At 33.1% G+C, this 21,191-nt stretch overlaps 1 protein-coding gene across 1 annotated transcript in view; it reads left to right on the top strand.

Moving 5' to 3' along the window:
- The window catches only part of HTT (huntingtin), a 214,398-nt gene that overhangs the window by 24,926 nt on the left and 168,281 nt on the right, over positions 1 to 21,191 (top strand). Inside the window, exons 3-6 of the mRNA XM_051965781.1 lie at positions 2,681 to 2,801; positions 3,880 to 3,939; positions 4,122 to 4,201; positions 15,128 to 15,266. Of these exons, the coding sequence (XP_051821741.1) occupies positions 2,681 to 2,801; positions 3,880 to 3,939; positions 4,122 to 4,201; positions 15,128 to 15,266 (400 nt within the window). The remainder of the gene's footprint in view (positions 1 to 2,680; positions 2,802 to 3,879; positions 3,940 to 4,121; positions 4,202 to 15,127; positions 15,267 to 21,191) is intronic.

Raw genomic sequence — 21,191 nt, 5'->3', positions numbered from 1 at the left:
CCAAGTCCAGTGGTGGACTTCTATTTTTTTCTATTTTCCTGTCCTGTCATTAATATCAAATATAGAGTTTACATGTAATAATCCCCATTACAGCATCATATTTTTCTTTTCAGTTGCTTTTGGATTAAAAGTTAAAGAAAGATCTTTCTAAAGTTGATATATTCATGAGATAAATTTAAGAGCAAAAAGAGACCTTTTCTCTTTCCTTTGATTACATATCTTTACAATCTAGCTTCTGAAACTGTGGTTTGCAACGCCATATGAGGTCTTGTAACTAAATGTGGGGGATTGTAAAATTATGCTTTATTATCAATAAATGTTTGATGTGTATACCTATTTTACATATTTGTATATTTTATTTACACATATACTTCATATGTATTTATATACATTTGTGTGTATGTGTGTGTGTGTGTGTGTGCGCGCCCAGAGTCATGTAAAGATTTCCTGGATGAAAAGGAGTTTCAAGTGGAAAAAGTTAAAGAAGCCCTGATCTACAGTATTTTATTCAAGTAAATTTTCCATGTAACTGAAATTTCCCTAAGTGCTTTTCTACTTAACTTTTTTAAAAAATCAGTTTTAGTTGAAAATGTTGTCTTATTATCCCTTCCCTTTTAAAATAGAATATCACTTAACATGGTTTGAACCTTTTCATGAAGGCTTATGTCCATCTGATGTACTTGTCATAGTACTTGTACTTGTTGTTGTACTTGGTCATCATTCTTTGTTTTTCTGGCCTGACTGAGTGGAAATGTCTGCTGTCTTTGTGCTGGCCAGCAGCTCTCTTCTGATCAAGAAATGGAGAAACTGAGTTGAATAAAATCAGAGTTGGATAGTTTATAGAATGTCTGACACATAAGTATCTTTAATAAATGATCTTCAGTGATCATTAATCCTCTTTAGGACTTTTAGGGATTTTGGATATCTTATTTGATCACTTTCCCTTTTTGGATTTTAATTTTCTTATCTGAAAAATGAAAAGGTTAGACTGAATGCCATCCAACCTGTTGTAATCCTATGAAACCAAATAACCAATGATATTAGAATTGTATATAAATTAAGACATAAGAAGTTTTGCAGCCCACACATCTTCTCCTACAGAATAAATTTAGAATAGAGATTTTAATATATCAGCTTCTCTGAATTCTTGGTATGTCATTTCTTATAATCAAATTATATTTCATTACGTTAATGTGTCACATTTTGTTCAACCACTGCCCAACGTTGAGCACCTACTCTAGTTCTTGGCTTCTACAAAATTATTTTGTTATTTATGTTTTTATACACACACACACACACACACACACACACACACACACATGCACTTACATATGGAGAGATAGAGAAGAAAAAAGACAGAGCATCTTTCTCCCTATTTTTTGTTTCCTTGGGTTTTATGCCTAATAATATTATTGCCAGCTTAAAAGGTAAGTGTAGTTCTTTTTTGTTGTTGTAGTTCCAAATGTATTTACATAGAATTAGGAGAGAAGCACTTAGTTGAGGAGAAAAACCTTTTCTGCAAATATCTTTTCTAAAACTTTAAAAATATATAGGGAAGTTATATAAATATATAAGAACAGAAGTCAATCCTAGATCAGGCACCTTGTATTTATTAAATTCCTATTAGATGCTAGGCATTGTGATATATAGGAGTACAACTAAGAAACGAAGCAATCTCTTCTAGCAAGAAGTTTATATTGTGACGAGGGAGACAATGAAGACATTGAGTATGTGCATGATAGGTAAAAAGAAAATAAGTATAAACAAATGTAAAAAGATATGGTAGTTAAGATATGACTTGGGCAATATTTAAAAAAAGAAATGGAAGCTTTCAACAACTCCATGAAAGAATATTCCAAGTCACTAATAATAAGAAAAGTAAAAAGTACAGTTGAAGTTTCATTTTATTATTCATCAGATTGACAAAGATGAATATGTAAATTTGGGAGAATTGTGTTAAGATAGACACACTAATGAATACAAATAGAGTTATGAATTTTTCCAGCTTTGCTGGAAAGATTTTGGAATCATATCTTTCCTCTCTTCTCCCCAATTTAAAAAAAAAAATCACTATAGCTTCTTTTGCTACTTTTGGTAGGGCATGATTGAGCTGTGGTTACTGCCAAGATTTAAAGGGAAATAATTCTTTCTTTCTTAGAGTATACTTAGAATTTGAGGCAGCCATTATGACATAATCTGATTTTGGTATTTCATCAGGTTTCGTCATTTTTTAGGGGGCATAATTTTATTCACATTCGACATGCAAAAAAGCCCCTTTCTACATATTTAGGAAATCGTTTCAGGTAGCCAGTTAGGTTCATCCAAATATATAATCAAATAAAGTTTTCAGATTTAAATAAATTGCTATTTTTGCGAGTCAATAATAGTGCTTCTTTCCTCATTGAATTTTGAAGCAATTATGTATGGATAGATTTGCTCATAATCTTACTAAGAACTTACTAAAATAAATATTGTTTAAAAACAAGGAATAAAATGATCATGTTAGGAAATTCTGATTTTCCAACTTTTTAGGAATATTATAGATAAAGTTAAAAGGAGTCTGTTATGAGGGAATATTAAATATTTGGATTTGAAGTTTCTGAGTTTGTTTCTTTAGGCACTATTTTTTATTTTTTAATCAATATGACTTACAACTACATTTTTTTCTTCTTTTATTTAGAAATTCTCCAGAATTTCAGAAACTTTTAGGCATTGCTATGGAACTCTTTCTTCTGTGCAGTGATGATGCAGAATCAGATGTCAGAATGGTAGCTGATGAATGTCTCAATAAAGTTATAAAAGTAAGAACTCTTTGTAATGTGTTTATATGTTCTTGAAGTCCACATAATCAAGAATTCTTAAAAATAGATAAATGAGACAATTCCTAATTTTTTTTGTTGATTTTGTTTGCCTTGGGTATGCCATATTGATGCCATTTATCAGGATATTGTAGGCACAGTGAATTATTGGGTGGTAATTTACCTTCCATAACATTTTTCAAAAGGGTGATTGAGACAGAATGCCCTTATGTTATTTCAAACAGATGTTATTGTATTTGTTGTATTTTTTAGGTTGATTGACCCAGATACAAATATGATGTTGTTCATATGGAATTGATACTATTATATAATTTATTTAATGGATCTCATTTCCTTGTTTTGATCTTTCTAATTTTGTTTACTACTACCATTTTGCTCTTGGTGATAACAATGTGTCTTTGAATTTCTGCAAAAAAAATTGAATTTGAAATCCTTCGATACTTCATATTGAATTTTAAGTTATCTCTTCTTATAAACTAATTTAATTTTTAAATATATTTGCAATGACATAAAGGTTCAGAGAGAATTATGAGCAAATTGATATACCTTTGCTACTGTTAAACAATTTTGTTGACATAATTTGAAATTCTCAGTTAAGACTAATTGCTTTTCCAAACAAGCATCATGTCTTGCAACTGAATACCATCTTAGTGATTTCTTTGGATGCTGGTTTTGAATGGGAAGATGGAAATATCTCATATTCTGCTATTACTATCCAGTTCCCAGTTATGTCTTGTGCTGAAGCTTACTATAGGACCTTTAGAATTGTTTTGCAGTATATATTTCATGTGAGAATGACATGAAGTATATCTGGTTTAACTAATAAAAAGAGAATGTTTTTTTTCCTTTTTCATCTTTCACTTACATAGATGATTTTGTGATAGTTTGGCAAATATCTGTTTACTCTTATTTTTTTCTAAATTGTTCCTTAAATATTTGTTGTTTCTTTCATGAAAAAGATTAACCCTTTTAATTATCTTTTTAGTTGTGTTCTCTGTAGCAGTTAATAAAACCCATCTTCTATATGTAGTTTAAATGTTATTTCTTTTATTTTTTTTAGGCTTTGATGGAATCCAATCTTCCCAGGTTACAGTTAGAACTCTACAAGGAAATAAAAAAGGTAAGGCTGTGGTTTTTTTTGGAGAGATTAAAATCAAGAATTCCTACAAATATGTGGACTCATATGTAGAAAGAAGAGCTTTGACCAAAAGGAAAAACTAGAAATTAAAACATATTTGTATATATTTAATTTGATAGTTGCCACTAATTTGTAATCTATATTTTACTTGTTAAATTTCATAGAATGGTGCTTCTCGCAGCCTGAGAGCTGCCCTTTGGAGGTTTGCTGAACTTGCCCATCTGGTTCGACCTCAAAAATGCAGGTAAACTTTTTCATTTTTTCATTTTAGTGTTCAATTTAGTTTATTTTGGCTTACTGTATTTCTCGTCAGAATTTATTTGGATGAATCCATGATTCAACATGGCTCTTCTTTCCACTACATCTTTTCATCCTATGTAATTCTTGTCCATGTCTCTGTAGAAATACTTATAACATTTTGTAGGGACTCAGCACTGTTAGCTTATAGAGGGCTGGAACTCTGGAAAAGTATACTTGAAACAAGGTGTTAACTCAGTAGAATTGATGAGTTGATGATTCTCTAGTTCACATATATACTTAGTAATTAGTATGGTGATATAATGGTTCTCTAGTTCACACATATTCAGTGTGCTGTAATGATATAATTATACTAAGGTATTTAAGGGCTGAGAAGGACTGGAAATGGGACATTCTGTTTTTGACCATCCTGCTGTTGGCTCTTCTGCCTCCTATACTCCTTAATTCCAGAAAGGTAGTCTGAACATTACATTAGCTTGTCTATATCTTATTATCATTTACTTCTACTAGATGAATTGCCTTCTTCTAGTTCTACATATCCTTGGTGATAACTTTTATGTCCTTTCTCTTAGATATAATATTGCAAAACTTAATTTATTTTATTTTTTAAAAAATTATTTTTCCTTTTTTTTTTTTTTTTTTTAAACATTTCCTTATGAATCATATTGGGAGAGAAAAATTAGAATAAAGGAAAAAAACCATGAGAAAAAAAACAAGAAAAAGAAAATAAAAGTGAACTTAACATGTATTAATTTACATTTAGTTTCCATATTTCTCTCTGTGGCTGAGGAAGGCATTTTCGGTCGAAAGTTTATTGACATTGCCTTGAATCACTCAGTCACTGAGAGGAATCAAGTCTATCATAGTTGATCATCTCATAAACTTGCTGTTGCTTTATACAATGTTTTCTTGGTTCTGCTTGTTTTGCTCAGTATCAATTCATGTAAATCTTTTCAGGCCTTTTTAAAATTATAATCTATTCATCGTTTTTTACAGAACAATAATATTCCATTGCTTTCATATACCATAGCTTATTCAGCCATTCCCCAAGTGATGGACATCTGTTTATTTTTCTAATTCTTTGCTACCATAAAAAGACCTGCTACAAAATTTTTGCTCATTTTCTCTCTTTATGATTTCTTTGGGATATAGACCCAGTAGTGGCACTGTTGGACCAGTTCTCTAGTCCTTTGGGCTTTGTTTCAAATTGCTCTCCAGAATGGTTGAATCAGTTCACAACTCTACCAACAATGCCCCATTGTTTTCCTTTACCACTCCAAAATTCTTCATTATCTTTTTCTATAATCTTAACCAATCTGAGAGGTGTGAGGTAGTACCTCAGAGTTGTTTTAATTTGCATTTCTCTAATCAATAGTGATTTAGAGCAGATGGTTTTAATTTCTTCATTGAAAATTGTCTGTTCTGTTCATATACTTTGATCATTTATCAATTGGGAAATGACTTGTATTCTTATAAATTTGACCCAGTTTTTTACATGTTTTAGAAATGAGGCCTTTATCAAAAAAACTGGCTGTAAAAAATTTTCTCCAGCTTTCTGCTTTTTTATTTTTTTTATTTTATTAAAGCTTTTTATTTACAAAACAAATGCATGGGTAATTTTTCAACACTGACTTTTGCAAAACTTTATATTCCAAATTTTCTCTTCCTTCCTCCCACTCTTCCCCTAGATGGCAGGTAGTCCAATACATGTTAAATATGTTAAAATATATGTTAAATCCAGTACATGTATACATATTTATACAGTTATCTTGCTGCACAAGAAAAATCAGATTGAGATGGGGGGGGGGGGAACCTGAGAAAGAAAACAAAATTAAAGCAAACAACAATAAAAAGAGTGAAAATTCTATGTTGTGGTCCACAATCAGTTTTCATGGTCCTCTCTGTGGGTGTAGATGGGCTCTCTTCATCACTGAACAATTGGAACTGGTTTGAATCATCTCATTGTTGAAGAGAACCACGTCTATCAGAACTGATCATTGTATAGTCTTCTTGTTGCTATGTATAATGATCTGCTGGTTCTGCTCATTTCATGTAAGTTCATATATAAGTCTGCTCAGTAAATATAAATCTCTCCAAGTCTCTCTGAAATCATCCTGTTGGTTGTTTCTTACAGAACAATAATATTCCATAACATTCATATACCATAATTTATTCAGCCATTCTCCAGTTGATGGAACATCCATTCAGTTTCCAGTTTCTTTCCACTGCAAAAAGGGCTGCCACAAACATTTTTTTGCTTTTTTTCTAATCTTTGTTGCATTGGTTTTGTTTGTACAAAAACTTTAATTTAATGCAAGCAGAGTTATCCATTTTGCATTTCAAAATGTTCTCTAGTTCTTCTTTGACCATACAGTGCTCCCTTCTCAAAGATCTGATAGGTAAACTATCCTTTGCTCTCCTAATTTGCTTAAAATATCACCCATTACATTTAAAGCATATACTTGTTTTGACTTTATTTTGGTATGGAGTGTGAGATGTAGGTCTATGCTGAGTTTCTGACATATTATTTTCCTTTTTTCCCAGTAGTTTTTGTGAAATAGTGAATACTTATTTGTCTCAGAAACTGGAGTTTTGGGTTTATCAAACACTAGATTATTATAGTTATTGATTATTGTGTCATGTTTATCTGATCTATTTAATTGATCCATTACTATTTGTATCATATGATTTTGATGACTAATAGTTTTAAGTTTGGTACATGAGGCCACTGTCCTTTGTATTTTTGTTATTGTTGTTAATTCCCTTGATATTCTTGACCTTTTGTTATTGTAGATGAATTTTGTTAATATTTTTTCTAATTCTATAAAACGGTTTTTTGGCAGTTTGATATGGCACTGGACAAGTAGACTAATTTAGGTTGAATTGTTATTTTGCAAAACTTACTTTAATTCTACTCTTTGCATTGTCTCCTAAATCAGTTGGAATCATGAACATAATATCTCCAGGAAAGTTTTTTTATTTGTATATTTTTTGGCTTAGACTTTCAAGATTTCATCAGTAAGGGAAAATCCCTCCATGTACATTTTAGTAGATTAGCACCTTGTTTTTTTTTTTTTTTTTAGTTATTTTGATCTTTATTTAACTCCAACAAAATATGCAGCATGACTCAGGATGATAAGTAATCATACCTCCTGTTGACTGAACAAATATTTCACATATGTATGTATTACTAATTTGTTTTCAAGTATTCAAGAAACTTTTGTAATTAAGATAAGGATAGAACTAGAAGGGAGATTTCATTTCTAAAGAGAATTCTTAGATGAGCAAATTCCCTCAAGAAATGCAAGTTTACACTTTAGAAACTTCTAAGACTTTGCAGATTAGTCTACATGATTAGATGGTAAGAATTTTGCCTACCCAGCTTCATATGGCTATTGTATGTGAGGTCAAACTCATGTCTTCCTGATTCCAAAGCCAGATGTAGCACCTTGTTTTTAACCATAGTCATTGAGCTATCTCAGGTACTTAGGACTTAATTATCTAATATCTGTCACAGAGCTACTGTGTATGAAAGACAGAACTTAAACTCATGTCTTCTTGACTCCCAGGCTAGCCTCTTTTTAATAGACCACATCACATCTCTCCAGGAGAACGTACAGTGGCCTGAAAGAAAAAAAAAACCAAGATAAAAATGCTATGTCTGTTTTTTAAGGGCAACCAAATACTCAGAATAGATAAGAAAACCCAATAGGAGTATTTTTAAAATCAATTAATTAATTTGCAAAGCATGTGCATGGGTAATTTTTCCAGCATTGGCCCTTGTAAAACCTTTTGTTCCAAACTTTCTCTTCTTTACTCTCATCCCTCCCTTGGCTGGCAGGAAGTCCAATACATGTTAAATATGTTAAAATACATCTTAAATCTAATATATGTATATATATTTATACATTTATAATGCTGCAAAAATAAGATCAAAAAGGAAGGAAAAGAAAAACAGAAAGCAAACAAAATGCAAGCAAATAACAGAGAAAGTGAGAATGCTATGCTGTGTTCCACAGTCAGTTCCCACGGTTCTCTCTCCGGGTGTAGATGGCTCTCTTCATCACTGAGCAAATGAAACTGGTTTGAATCATTTCATTGTTGAAAAGAGCCACGTCCATCAGAATTGATCATCATATAATCTTGTTGTTGCTGTGTATGATGATCTCCTGGTTCTACTCAGTTCATGTAAGTCTCTACAGGCTTCTCGGAAATCGTCCTGTTGGTCATTTCTTATAGAATAATAATATTCCATTCTCCAGTTGATGAGTATCCACTCAGTTTCCAGTTTCTTGCCACTACAAAGAGGGCTGCCACAAACATTTTGTACATGTGGGTCCTTTTCCCTCCTTTAAGATCTCTTTGGGATATAATCCCAATAGATTAAAGGATATGCACAGTTTGATAACTTTTTGAGCATAATTCCAGATTGCTCTCCAGAATGGTTGAATCCATTCACAATTCCACCAACAATGTATCAGTGTCCTAGTTTTCCCACATCCCCTCCAATATTCGTCATTATCATTTCCTGTCATCTTAGCCAATCTGACAGGTGTGTAGTGGCATCTCAGAGTTGTCTTAATTTGCATTTCTCTGGTCAATAGTGATTTGGAGCACCTTTTCATGTGACTACAATAGTTTCAGTTTCTTTATCTGAAAATTGTCTGTTCATTTTCTTTGACCACTTATCAGTTGGAGAATGGGTTAAACTATTATAAAATTTAGTCAATTCTCTATATATTTTAGAAATGAGGTCTTTATCAGAACCTTTGACTGTAAAAATGTTTTCCCAGTTTATTGCTTCCCTTCTAATCTTGTTTACATTAGTTTTATTTATACAAAACTTTTAAACTTAATATAATCAAAATTATCTATTTTGTGATCAATAGAGATAGCTAGTTCTTCTTTGGTCACAAATTCTTCCTCCTCCACTGGTCTGAGAGGTAAACTATCCTATGTTCTTCTAATTTGTTTATAATATCATTCTTTATGTCTAGATCATGAACCCATTTCAACCTTATCTTGGTATACAGTATTAGGTTTGGGTCAATGCCTAGTTTTTGCCATACTAGTTTCTAATTTCCCAGCAGTTTTTGTCAAAAGCGAATTCTTATTCTAAAAACTGGGGTTTTTGGATTTGTAAAACATTAGATTGCTATAGTTATTGACTGTTTAGTTCTGTGAACCTAACCTATTCCACTGATCAACTTCTCTATTTCTTAACCAGTACCAAATGGTTTTGATGACCGCTGCTTTAGTTTTAGATCTGGTACAGCTAAGCCACCTTCATTTGCTTTTCTTTTCATTAATTCCCTTGGAATTCTTGATCTTTTGTTCTTCCAGATGAATTTTGTTATTATTTTTCTAGGTCAGTAAAATAGTTTCTTGGGAATCTGATTGGTATAGCACTAAATAAATAGATTAATTTAGGTAGTATTGTCATCTTTATTATATTTGCTCTACCTATCCAAGAGTACTTGACATTTTTCCAATTGTTTAGCTCTGACTTTTGTTTTGCTTATATAGTTTTGTAAGTTTTGCTTATATAGTTCCTGACCTTCCCTTAGCAGATAGTGTTTTGTAGTTTTGCTTATATAGTTCCTGACCTTCCTTTAGCAGATAGATTCCCAAACATTTTATTCTGTCGACATGGAATTTCTCTTTGTATCTCTTGCTGTTGGATTTTATTAGAGATGCATATGAATGCTGATGGATTTATTTTGTATCCCGGAACTTTGCTATAGTTGTGGATTACTTCTGATAGTCTTTTAGTTGATTCTCTGGGGTTCTCTAAGCATACCATCTCATCTGCAAAGAGTGCAAATTTGGTTTCCTCATTATCTACTTTAATTCCTTTAAATATTTTCTTTTAATGGTTAACTTCTCTTTCTATTGCTTATATGGTATCAGTGTGAGATCCTTAGTTAATCTGATTGCTTTACTCTGGAAACTCTTCCATTTATCAATGGTTCTTACAAGGTAGTATCCAGGACAGATATTTTCTGAATGTTCCAGAATCCAGTAGTAGAATTGTTTCCTTGTTTCTGGAAGCTATGTGTTTCTTAATGTATCTGATTGAATGTGATTTTCAGGGGGGGGGAGGAGGAAGGGCTGCCATATCACACAGTTGACTCATTCTGAATTTGTAGTACATGCAAACGTTCATGTCTTCTAACTCTCCAACCAGGATTTTCCTATCTTGTACTTGTTGAGTTAATTAAATTTTTTTTAATTTTCTATTCCAAATTCTCTCCCTCTTCTTAACTTTTTCCCCACTCATTGAGAAGACAAGAAATAAAATAACTTCCATGAAGTTATGCAAAACATTTCTCCATTAGCCTTGTTTCCAAAAGCAAAAAATAAGAAAAATAAAGGGAAAAAATATACTTCGGTCCATACTCTAAATCTGTCAGTTCTCTATCTGATGGTGGATATCGTGGAATTAATTTTTTTTCCTTTTAAAAATTGTAATGTTTTATTTCCCCCAGTACATGAAAAACAATTTTAAACATTCTTTTTTCTTTTAATATTTTAGAATTTTAATTTTCTCCACTTAGACATTAATTTTTTTCATTTGCTTATTAAAACTTTGAGTTCCAGATTCACTCCCCTTCTCCTCACCTTCCATTAAGTCTTGTTGTAAAAGAAAGCAAGATTTCCCCCTCCTCCTCAAGAAAAATAAGGTTTAAAAAAAAGAGTATACATCAATCTGTATTCAGACATAATCAATTCTTTCTCTGGGTATGGATAGCATTTTTCATCAGAAGTTCTTCAGAGTAGTCAGGGATCATTGTATGGCTGAGAATAGCAAAGACATTCACAGCTAATCATCCCACAACATTGCTATTATTTTTCACTTTGCTTGAGTTCTTGGAGGACTTTTCACAGTTTTTTGAGAACATCCTGCTCATCATTTTTCATAGAAGAGTAATATTCCACCATAATTACATACTATCATTTATTCAGCATTCCTCAATTGATGGGCATTCCCCCATTTTCCAGTTTTTTGCCCTGAGAGGAAAGCTGCTATAAATATTTTTGCATAAGTTAGAATTCATGCCTAGTAGTGGTAATGTTAGGTTGAAGGATATGCATGATTTTTTACCTTTTATACACTCCTTTGGACATAGTTCATATCTTTTGATCATTTATCATTTGGAGAATGACTTTTTTTTTCCTTTTAAAATAAATTTCACAGGACAGTTAGGTGGTACAGTGGAGAGCACCAGCCCTGAAAGCAGGAAGAGCTGAGTTCAAATCTGGCCTCGGACACTTAACACTTCCTAGCTATGTGTTTGTGGGCAAGTCACTTAACCCCAATTACCTCAGCAAAAATAAAATAAAGTAAAAGAAATTTCACTCAAGTCTGTATACATTTGAGAAATGAGGTTTTCATCAGAGAAACTTGCTTCAGAATTCGTTTTCCCATGCTGTTTGTATTTCCCTCATTGTTTATTCTATTCTCTCTCTCCTTTTACCTTGATCCTTCTCAAAAGTATTTTGCTACTGACCACCCTTTCCCTTAGTATGCCCTCTCTTCTGTCATCCTCTCCCTTCCCATATTACCTTCCCCTCCTACTTTTCTGCAGGGTCAGGATAGATTTCTATATCCATACTGAGTGTGTATATTATTTCCTCTTTGAGCCAATTCTCATGAGAGACTTCTGTTCTTCTCCCCTCCTCCTTCCTTCTCCAGTACAAAAGCTTTTTCTTGCTTCTTTTTTGGCAGATAATTTGTATAGTTAATTTTTTGAATTCAATTGTAAGACTATATTTATCCTTGTTATACTTAATCTCATTAGATTTGATCTAACTTTTAAGCTTGTTGAGATATTTTTGGGTTCTGTTTATCATTCACTGAGTTAGTTTTGTCTTTTAGATTTGTGTCATATTCAGTTTTCTTAAACATATCTTCTATATGTTTACAGAAGTCATTGATAAAGATGTGAAGGAAGCATAAGATCAAGTAGAGATTAGTGGAATACTTCACTAGACACTGAACCATTAACCATTGGGTTCTGACTTTTCAGGCAATTCTAAATCAATGTAATTATGTTGTCTATAATGTAACAGTGTTGTCTAGTCAACATTGCTTCTTGTTTTCTTGAGACTTTGTGAAGTATTTTGTTAAAATCCAGACAAATTCTATCGGCAGCATCTTTGTGTTTCCTATTTAATTTGATCACAAAAGGAAAGTTGACATGATTTGTTTTGGATACATCCTTGCTGTCTCTTTGTAGTCCTTATTCCTTTTCTAGATATTCACCAACCACTCTCAGGAAGAATCAGGATCAGGCTAACAATTGGCCTACAATTTGCTTTTTCTAAGCTAACTTGTGTAAAATGAGAAATTTATCCTTATTCAATCTGGAGAATAGCATTTTGCCTCCTCTCCACAGTGTTTCAAAAATCACTGATGATGGCTGCATGATTATAAGTGCCTGTTCTTTGATTCCACTGGGTTGTAGTTCATTTAGTTCTGATGAAGAGCCAAGGGCCTCCTTATCCTCCTATTTATCTTTGTTACCAGCTTTCTTTTAATCATGTTTATTCTTTCATTTCCATCATTCTCCTTGGATAAAACAGAAGCATAATATAGATTAAGTAGATGTCTTTTTTTCCATCATCCATTATTTTGATCTTGTATACATGGTCACTGATGCTTTGAGCCTCTTTTTTAAATCTTGAAAATTAAAAAAAAATTTTTTTTATATTGTTTTGCCAGCTCAACTCATTCTGATTCTAAGTGTTCCTTATAATTTTTTTGTAGGATCCTGCTATATTTTTAAATTTGTTTTTCATTACCCATCTTTTGTTTATTTATTACTATTTTTAGGCTTTCTTGAAATGGAAATTTATTGCCTTATATTTTGAGTTCTCTTTCTTATAATAGCTTTTTATTTTTAAAATTCATGCAAAGATTGTTTTCAGCTTTCATCCCTACAAAACTTTGTGTTCCAAATTTTTTTCCCTCTCTTCTCACTTCACCCCTACCCTATATAGCAGATAATTCAATAGATTAAACATATAAAATTCTTCTATACATATTTCTACATTTATCATGCTGCACAATAAAAATCAAATGAAAAGGCGAAAAAATGAGAAAGAACCAAACTAAGTAAACATCAAAAAGGTAAAAATTCTATATTTCTAATTTTTTTTAATTTTATTTTTAAAATACACATTGCTTTATCAATCATTCTGGGAGAGAAAGAGCAGTACAATTTGGTTTCCTCATTTAGATTTTTTAAATCTAAATTTATTTAGATTATTCAATCTAAAATTTATTCAATCCAAAGGGATTGCTTTAGATCAGTGAATCATTTCGAAGATCCAAGTCTTTAATAGTTGATTATTGCACATTTGTTGTTACTGTGCACAATGTATTCCTGGTTCTGCTTGTTTTGGTCAGCATCAGTTCATCTAAATCTTTCCAGGCCTTTCTAAAATCAACTTGTTTATCATTTTTTATAGAACAGTAGTATTTCCTTATCTTCATATACCATAACTGATTCAGCCATTCCCCAATTGATGCGCATCTACACATTTTCTAATTCTTTGCTACCACAAAAAGAGCTGCTACAGATATTTTTGCACATGTGAGTCCTTTTCTCTCCTTTATGGGAAAATGGTATGTTGTGTTCCACACTCAGTTCCCACATTCCTCTCTCTGGGTGTAGATGTCTCTCTTCATCACAAGATCATTGAAACTGGCCTCAATCATCTCATTATTGGAAAGAGTTCCGTCCATTAGAATTGAATATGGTATAGCCTTGTCGTTGCTGTATATAATGGTTTCCTGGTTCTGCTCATTTCATATCAGTTCATGTAATAATAAAAAAAATAATAAAAATAATAAAAAATAATAATATTACCTTATCTTCATATACCATAACTTATTTAGCCGTTCCTCAACTGATGGGCATCCACTCAGCTTGTACTTTCTTGTACATGTGTGTCCCTTTCCCTCCTTTAAGATCTCTTTGGGATACAAGCCCAATAGAAACACTACTGGATCAAAAGATTTGCATCTTTTGGGCTCTTTGGGCATAGCTCTAAATTACTCTCCAGAATGGTTGGATCAATTCACTATTTCACCAACAATGTATCAGTTGGTCATTATCCTTTCCTGTCATTTTAACCAATCTGAGAGGTGTGAAGTTCATTACTCATCTTTAAAAAATCTAAATTGATTGATGTATCTACATGTGTATTCACCAATATCTTAGTCCTTTTAGATAATTAGCAGAATTTTGAGAATATTGGAAAATAGTTCCTTTCCTGCTCCTTGAAAAAGGACTAGACCTGGAGTTAGGAAGACTTCAGTTTGGATGTGGCCATGGATACTTACTAGCCGCATGGCTGAGGAAATTATTATCCAATTCAAGACATTATTAGTGTTTTTTGTTTTGGAGAGAAATGGAACTAGCAGATAAATAGATAATTGATTTGCCATTACTATGTTAGGCTTCTGTCCTCATCTGTTTCTCTTTTGTTTTGGAGGTGGGCAAGGGCCCATGTGATTCTGAAGACTACTCTAAAGACAATATTGCTTTTCTTCATGTCTCCTTTTATTTTTACTCAAATGTCCTCTATCATGCTTCACTCCTCTGTTTTTTTACATATGTATATCCTCAAAGCATATAATTTTGATTGTTCCTTTTTCTCTTTTTGTCTGTCCTTTTTCTTTTGAGTAATTTACAGCCTTTCAGAGATACATTCTAGTTATGGATCTCATATGACAGAATACATTATAATCTGGTGAAGGCAAATTTGTTTTCTTACATTAGAATCTCTAGCTATAAATAAATATCATAGAAGGCATTGTCTTTTTCCCAATTATGATGTGTTAAGATTTTTTCTTGTCAAAATTGTGCAGAAGGAATAATCCATATACTTTTCATGTTTACAGACCATATTTGGTAAATCTTTTGCCTTGTCTGACTCGAATAAGCAAGAGAACAGAAGAATCTGTACAAGAAACTTTGGCAGCTGCTATACCCAAAATTATGGCATCTTTTGGCAACTTTGCAAATGACAATGAAATTAAGGTACGCTTACTTTTTTCAAGTGCATGAACTTGAGACAAATTCTGTATAACGTTTTAGTTTGTAAGTAAGCAGCCTTTTGAGATTTGCTGCTAATGAATGTCTTAAGTTAAATAAAGTTGCTGGTGAAATTTCAAATTGTTTCCAAATTTTGTTAGTTTGAATTGAACTGATGGGAGCCTCATTAGAGCAGGAGCTTTTCACCTCTAAAATGTATATTTTTTTTAAGTATTACTCAAGTGTGCCATTTTAAGGCACAAAATGTGAAGGATATGTGATTTTTTTGTTTTATTTTGTTTTTAGCATTGAAGCACTTTTAATTAGTTAAGGATATTTCAATATCATATTAACCTCCCGTGTGGAGGATTTTTGAATTAGAGGACTTGAATTTGAATCCATGTTTGCTATCTTATTTAAGGTGATCATTTATTCTTTTTCCAACTTAGTTTCTGCAAAATAGAGAATTGAACTAGATTACTTGGTGGGTCATTTCTAGCTTTGATTATTATAACTTTTTAAAGGTATTTGACAACTCCTTTGTACGTGTAAGTACTGATTAATACTGGTCTTAGAGTCAGTTCTTCTAAAACTGATTGAAAATGTGGCCAAGGATTTGTGTTTGGATTCTGGGTCTGCTACAAGTACCATGTTCAATGAGTTGCTTTACCTTTCCCAGTTTTTTCATCTGTAAAATGGGAACCTAGAGAACATATTTTTTAGAGTTGTTATAATGAATAAGAGGAGATAATTTACAAACTTTAAAACATAGAAATGTCAGTTATTAATTGTCATTGTCTTTATCATCATCCTCATGATTCAAAGACTTTCTGACTTATGTGTTAATGTCTACCTAGATTTCTTGTTAGATCCCTTAAAAAGACTCTGAATTCTTCTTTATTTCTGATGCATAATATCTAGCAGAGAAAACATTTTGAATTCTTTGTTTCTTATTCTGATATTATTTCTTCTACTGGGTGTGTGTGTGTGTGTGTGTGTGTGTGTGTAAGTAAAATTTAGAGTCAAAGAGGAACTTAATGATGACATTTTTATCTTTGTGGGGAAGTGAATGGAGACCAATGGGAACTCCTGGGTCTTATTGTCCTTGGAGAACATATAATTTTCAGACATTTTTAAAGAATTATATTGTAGGAGCTTTGATAACAGGGAATTTAATTACTAAACCATTAGTTTATTTGGAATGGATAGTCAGGGATTATTCTCTGGTGGGGGCAGTTAAGAGTACTGGACTGGGAGCTGGGAGAACTTGGTGTCTGTTTCCTGCTCTAGTAGCAGTCTGTTTGGTCAGTCAGTTCTTTTTCCTTTTCTTTAGTGTTCTCATCTGTAAATAGGAGTGAATTGTGTATTAGATGATCTGTCAAGTCTCCTATAATGGTAACAATTTAGTTCTTATTCTTGCTAACTATTGATTGTGGAGAATTTAGTCTTTATTTTTTTGTCTTTCTGTTTTATTACCTTGAAGCATCTAGCCAAAAGTCTTTCATATAATAGGCACTCAGTGCACGTTTTCTGAACAAAGAGATGGCTTGGATGGTTTGGGACAGGGACATTTTAACCATAATTCATCTTTCTTATAGTGATTATTTCTTCTGTAGAACTTTTCGTTCTCAGTAGCCTTAGCACAGTTTGTTAATAGCCCCATTGTTTTCATTGTTATCAATAGCATGCATTTATAGAATCATGCTGTAGAAGCAGAGAGTTGGAAGAAAACTCTAGGGATCCTTTTGTCTGACTCTCTTATTTCATTAATGTACCCATTTGACTGTTTTGAGTTTTGGAGAGAGTAAGTGTCTTACCCTGTATTGTGATGACAGAGCTGGAACTTAATTCTAAGAATCACTTTTTTGGAAAGGAAATCAGCATGGTGAAGAATTTTAAATCCTTAATGTCCCTGGGATTGTTGAAGAAACAAAGGGCTTTTTCTAGAGGCAAGGAAACCTAGGAAATTATATGATAGCATTCTATTTATTTAAAATTTCCAATACTGTTTTATTTTTCCAAATACATATAAAGATGATATAGGTTAAATATATGCAGTTCTTTTAAACATATTTCCATATTTATCATGTACAAGAAAAATCAGACCAAAATGGAAAAAAAAGTAATAATACTATGCTTTTATCCATATTCGGGCTCCATAGTTCTCTCTCTGAATGCAGATCACATTTTCCATTCCCAAGTCTTTTGGAATTGCCTTCTAAAACCACATTGTTGAGAAGACCCAAGTCCATCATCTAATCTTGTTTTTAATGTATACAATGTTCTCTTCATTCTGCTTCCATCAGTCAACAGCAGTTCATATACCGTATATACTTGAGTATAAGCCGAGTTTTTCTGCCCAATTTTTGGGTAGAAAATCCCCTCCTCGGCTTATACTCGAGTCACTAGATAAAACATGTGTAAATATCCCTTTGAATGTCCCCCTGCTGTGTAGTATACAGCGCGAGTGCTGACTGTGATACTACAGGGCCGCCCGTTGCTATGGTGATGCGGCTGTTCCTGTAGTATCACAGTGGGTAACCGGACTGTATACTAATGCTGGCAACTGCTCTATATACGTATACCGGCACCCGCTCTCCTCCTCTGCGGGCACCGGTGCGCTACCTAAACCTACTGATATAATAAGTTTTCCCGGGTTTTTGGTTTAAAATTAGGGCCTCAGCTTATATTCGTGTCGGCTTATACTCGAGTATATACGGTAAGTCTTTCCAGGCTTTTCTGAAAATATGATACCATTCTTTATGTTGGTAATTGTTGAGAAGGATCACTTTTTTTTTTTTTTTTTAAACTTTGGCTCTAGAGAGCACTGAGTAGAATTAGGTGTGGTAGTTAAAGACTTTGAAAAAGCAGAGTTTGACTCAGTATAAGTATTATATCAGTGTGATCCTGGAGAAGTTACTTAACCATTAGTTTGGAAACCTTAATTTCCTCATTTGGAAAATGAACTGAATAAGGAAGTGGCAAACCCCTCTAGGATTTTTGCCAAGAAAGTTGGACATGCTGAACTGAACAACAACAACAACAACATATACTAGTAGAGATATAAAGACAGAAATGAAACAGATCTTGGCATTGAGATGATATGTTACTAGAGTAAACAACATCTACAATTAAAAGTTGTGCAAAAAAACCATACATGAATACACATATACATAAAACACACAATAAATACAAGACAACTTTGAGAATGGAGGTCACACAAGTTGTGAAGATTAGGAAGAGCTTCATATAGCAGGGGATCTTTGAACTCAATTTGAAAGGAAAAAAGGGATTCTAGTAGGTGGAGATGAAGAGAGAGGCCATTTCAGTCATGATGAAACAAAATGTTCAGTTGGTGTACAGGTTGTTTTTAGATGAGAAAGCCAATTAATCAACAAGCATTTATTAAATGGCATGTGTGTGTGTGCGCATGCGTGCGCCAGATTCTGTAAATATAAAATGTAAAGAATGTAATAATTCCTTTTAAGGAGTTTGCATTTCGATGGAGGAGATAACAAATACATATTGTACATGTATGTACAAAAGAAGAAATATTCCCCAATGTGTGTGTATTTATGTATATGTGTGTGTGTGTATACACACACACACACACACACACACACACACACACACACAAGCCTGCCAGAAACAATTTTATTTAATTGTCATTATCCTGTATTCCAACCACTTCTAGTTTAGAGAGAGAAAGATAGAGAGAGAAAGAGAGAAGTCCAAATTGATTAAATTCCCTCTCCCTAGCCTTATTTTATCTTCTGCCTTCCCTCATACATGGCTTGATTTGAAGTAATGGAGGAATCTTGAACAAGGTAAAGAGGCATAATGTCTTAAAATACATTTCTTTCAACATTTCAAAAGAATACCTGTTCCTTTCTTGGCCATTACAGTCAAGTCATTCAGATGTTTTCCTGGAACAAACAGGACTTGCTCCCTGAGATCATTAATTCTTTCTCAGTGGAGAAGGATGTTTCATAGAGCCTTAGCTTCAGGGGTTGGGAAGAAGAGACTGTTCCCAGACGGATCAATAACCCAGTCACTTTAAGGGTTTGAAAGGAAATGATCTTAACAAGATAAGATATATTTTTTGCTCAAGGTTTGGTTTATTACACTTACTATATTTCCTTAAGAAGAAGTCTTTTTACCTAATCTTTTCAAATCTGGAAGTTTGGAAAGGGTATTTTTAGACCAGGGAAATTTCTTAATATTTCTACATGACATTAAAAAAATGTTTTTAATGTTTCCATAGGGACATCTAGTTTGAAATGTTTAATAGTAATTATTTATGTGTGGCTGAAACTCAAATTATCTGCATTGAGATAATAGCCCAATAAAAGAGTTAAACCCATAGACTAAAATAAGGTAATTAGTGCCTTGAGGAATACTCACAGATGAGCATGACATATAGGTGATTAACCAGAAAAGAAAACTTAAGACAGACAGTTCACACAGGTAAGGTGCAAACTATGTGAAGAAAAAATGTCATGAAAACCAAGAGAGGCGAGAGTATTTTGGAGGAGTAGGTGATTATCAGTATCAAATGAAGCAAAATAGGTTGAAAAGTATTAGGAATTGAGTTAAGATCATCAGGTTTGGTAATTAAGTAATTAGTGATAATTTTGGAGAGTCCCTGCATATTGCAGACTAATTTTTGTTGGTTTTTTAAGCACTTTTTTTCTTGAATGAATTTAGATTTGTATTTGAGGCATTCATAATTTTAGGCTCAGGTTGCCTTCTGCCATTTTCTCTTCCCTCAGCCACATGACATATATAGAAACAACCCTTTCCTTTACTCTCTCTGCAGACAAGTTTGTCCATTCCATCCTGTCTTTTCCATCAAATTGCTCCTATCATCCCTGCTTTCTTTCTTATCCCTAATTCCTCCCTATCTACTAGCAGTTACCTGCTTCTTACAAACATGCCTATGTCTACTCTATTCTCAAAAAATCCCGACTTGATGGAATCTTCTTGCCAGATAGCTGTTGTCCCCTATTACTCCTGTCTTTTGAGAAAAACTTCTTGAGAAGGCTGTATACAAGAGGGACCTCCTGTCTTGGTCTCTTCTTTACACTGCAGTCTGGCTCCTAGCCTAATCATTAAACTAAAACCACTCTTTATGGTTGCTAATGGTCTCTTAATTGCTAAATCCAAGGTCTTTTTCCAGTCCTAATCTTTGTTGGCTTTTGTGTAGCCTTTGCTTTTTGTTTAGTTGCCCTCTTCTCTTTTGTGCTGTCTTCTCTCTAGATTTCTGTAACACTAGTTCTCTGGTTCTCTTGCCTGTCTGACAGAACCTTCTTAGTCTCTTTTCCTGGATTTGCATCTAGGTCAAATCTATTAACTGTAGATGTCCTTTTGAGATCTTTTCTGGAGCCTCTTCTCTGGCAGTACTTTTTTTTTTTTTTAAATAACTTTTAATTGACAGAACCCATGCCAGGGTAATTTTTTTAAATAACTTTTTATTGATAGAATGCATGGCAGGGTAATTTTTTACAGCATTATCCCTTGCATTCACTTCTGTTCCGATTTTTCCCCTCCCTCCCTCCACCCCTTCCCCCAGATGGCAAGCAGTCCTTTACATGTTGAAGGGGTTGCAGTATATCCTATATACAATATATGTGTGCAGAACCGAACAGTTTTCTTGTTGCACAGGGAGAATTGAATTCAGAAGGTATAAATAACCCGGGAAGAAAAACAAAACTGCAAGCAGTTTATATTCATTTCCCAGTGTTCTTTCTCTGGGTATAGCTGCTTCTGTCCATCTTTGATCAATTAAGGCTCTCTTTATCAAAGAGATCCACTTCCATCAGAATACATCTTCAAACAGTATTGTTGTTGAGGTATATAATGATCTCCTGGTTCTGCTCATTTCACTTAGCATCAGTTCATGTAAGTCTCTCCAGTCCTCTCTGTATTCAT

This window comes from Antechinus flavipes, chromosome 6 (genome assembly GCF_016432865.1).
Source record: "Antechinus flavipes isolate AdamAnt ecotype Samford, QLD, Australia chromosome 6, AdamAnt_v2, whole genome shotgun sequence".
In the NCBI taxonomy this organism is placed as follows: Eukaryota; Metazoa; Chordata; class Mammalia; order Dasyuromorphia; family Dasyuridae; genus Antechinus; species Antechinus flavipes.
The sequence above is the reverse complement of the archived record's forward strand: the minus strand, read 5'-3'. Positions and strand labels throughout refer to the sequence as shown.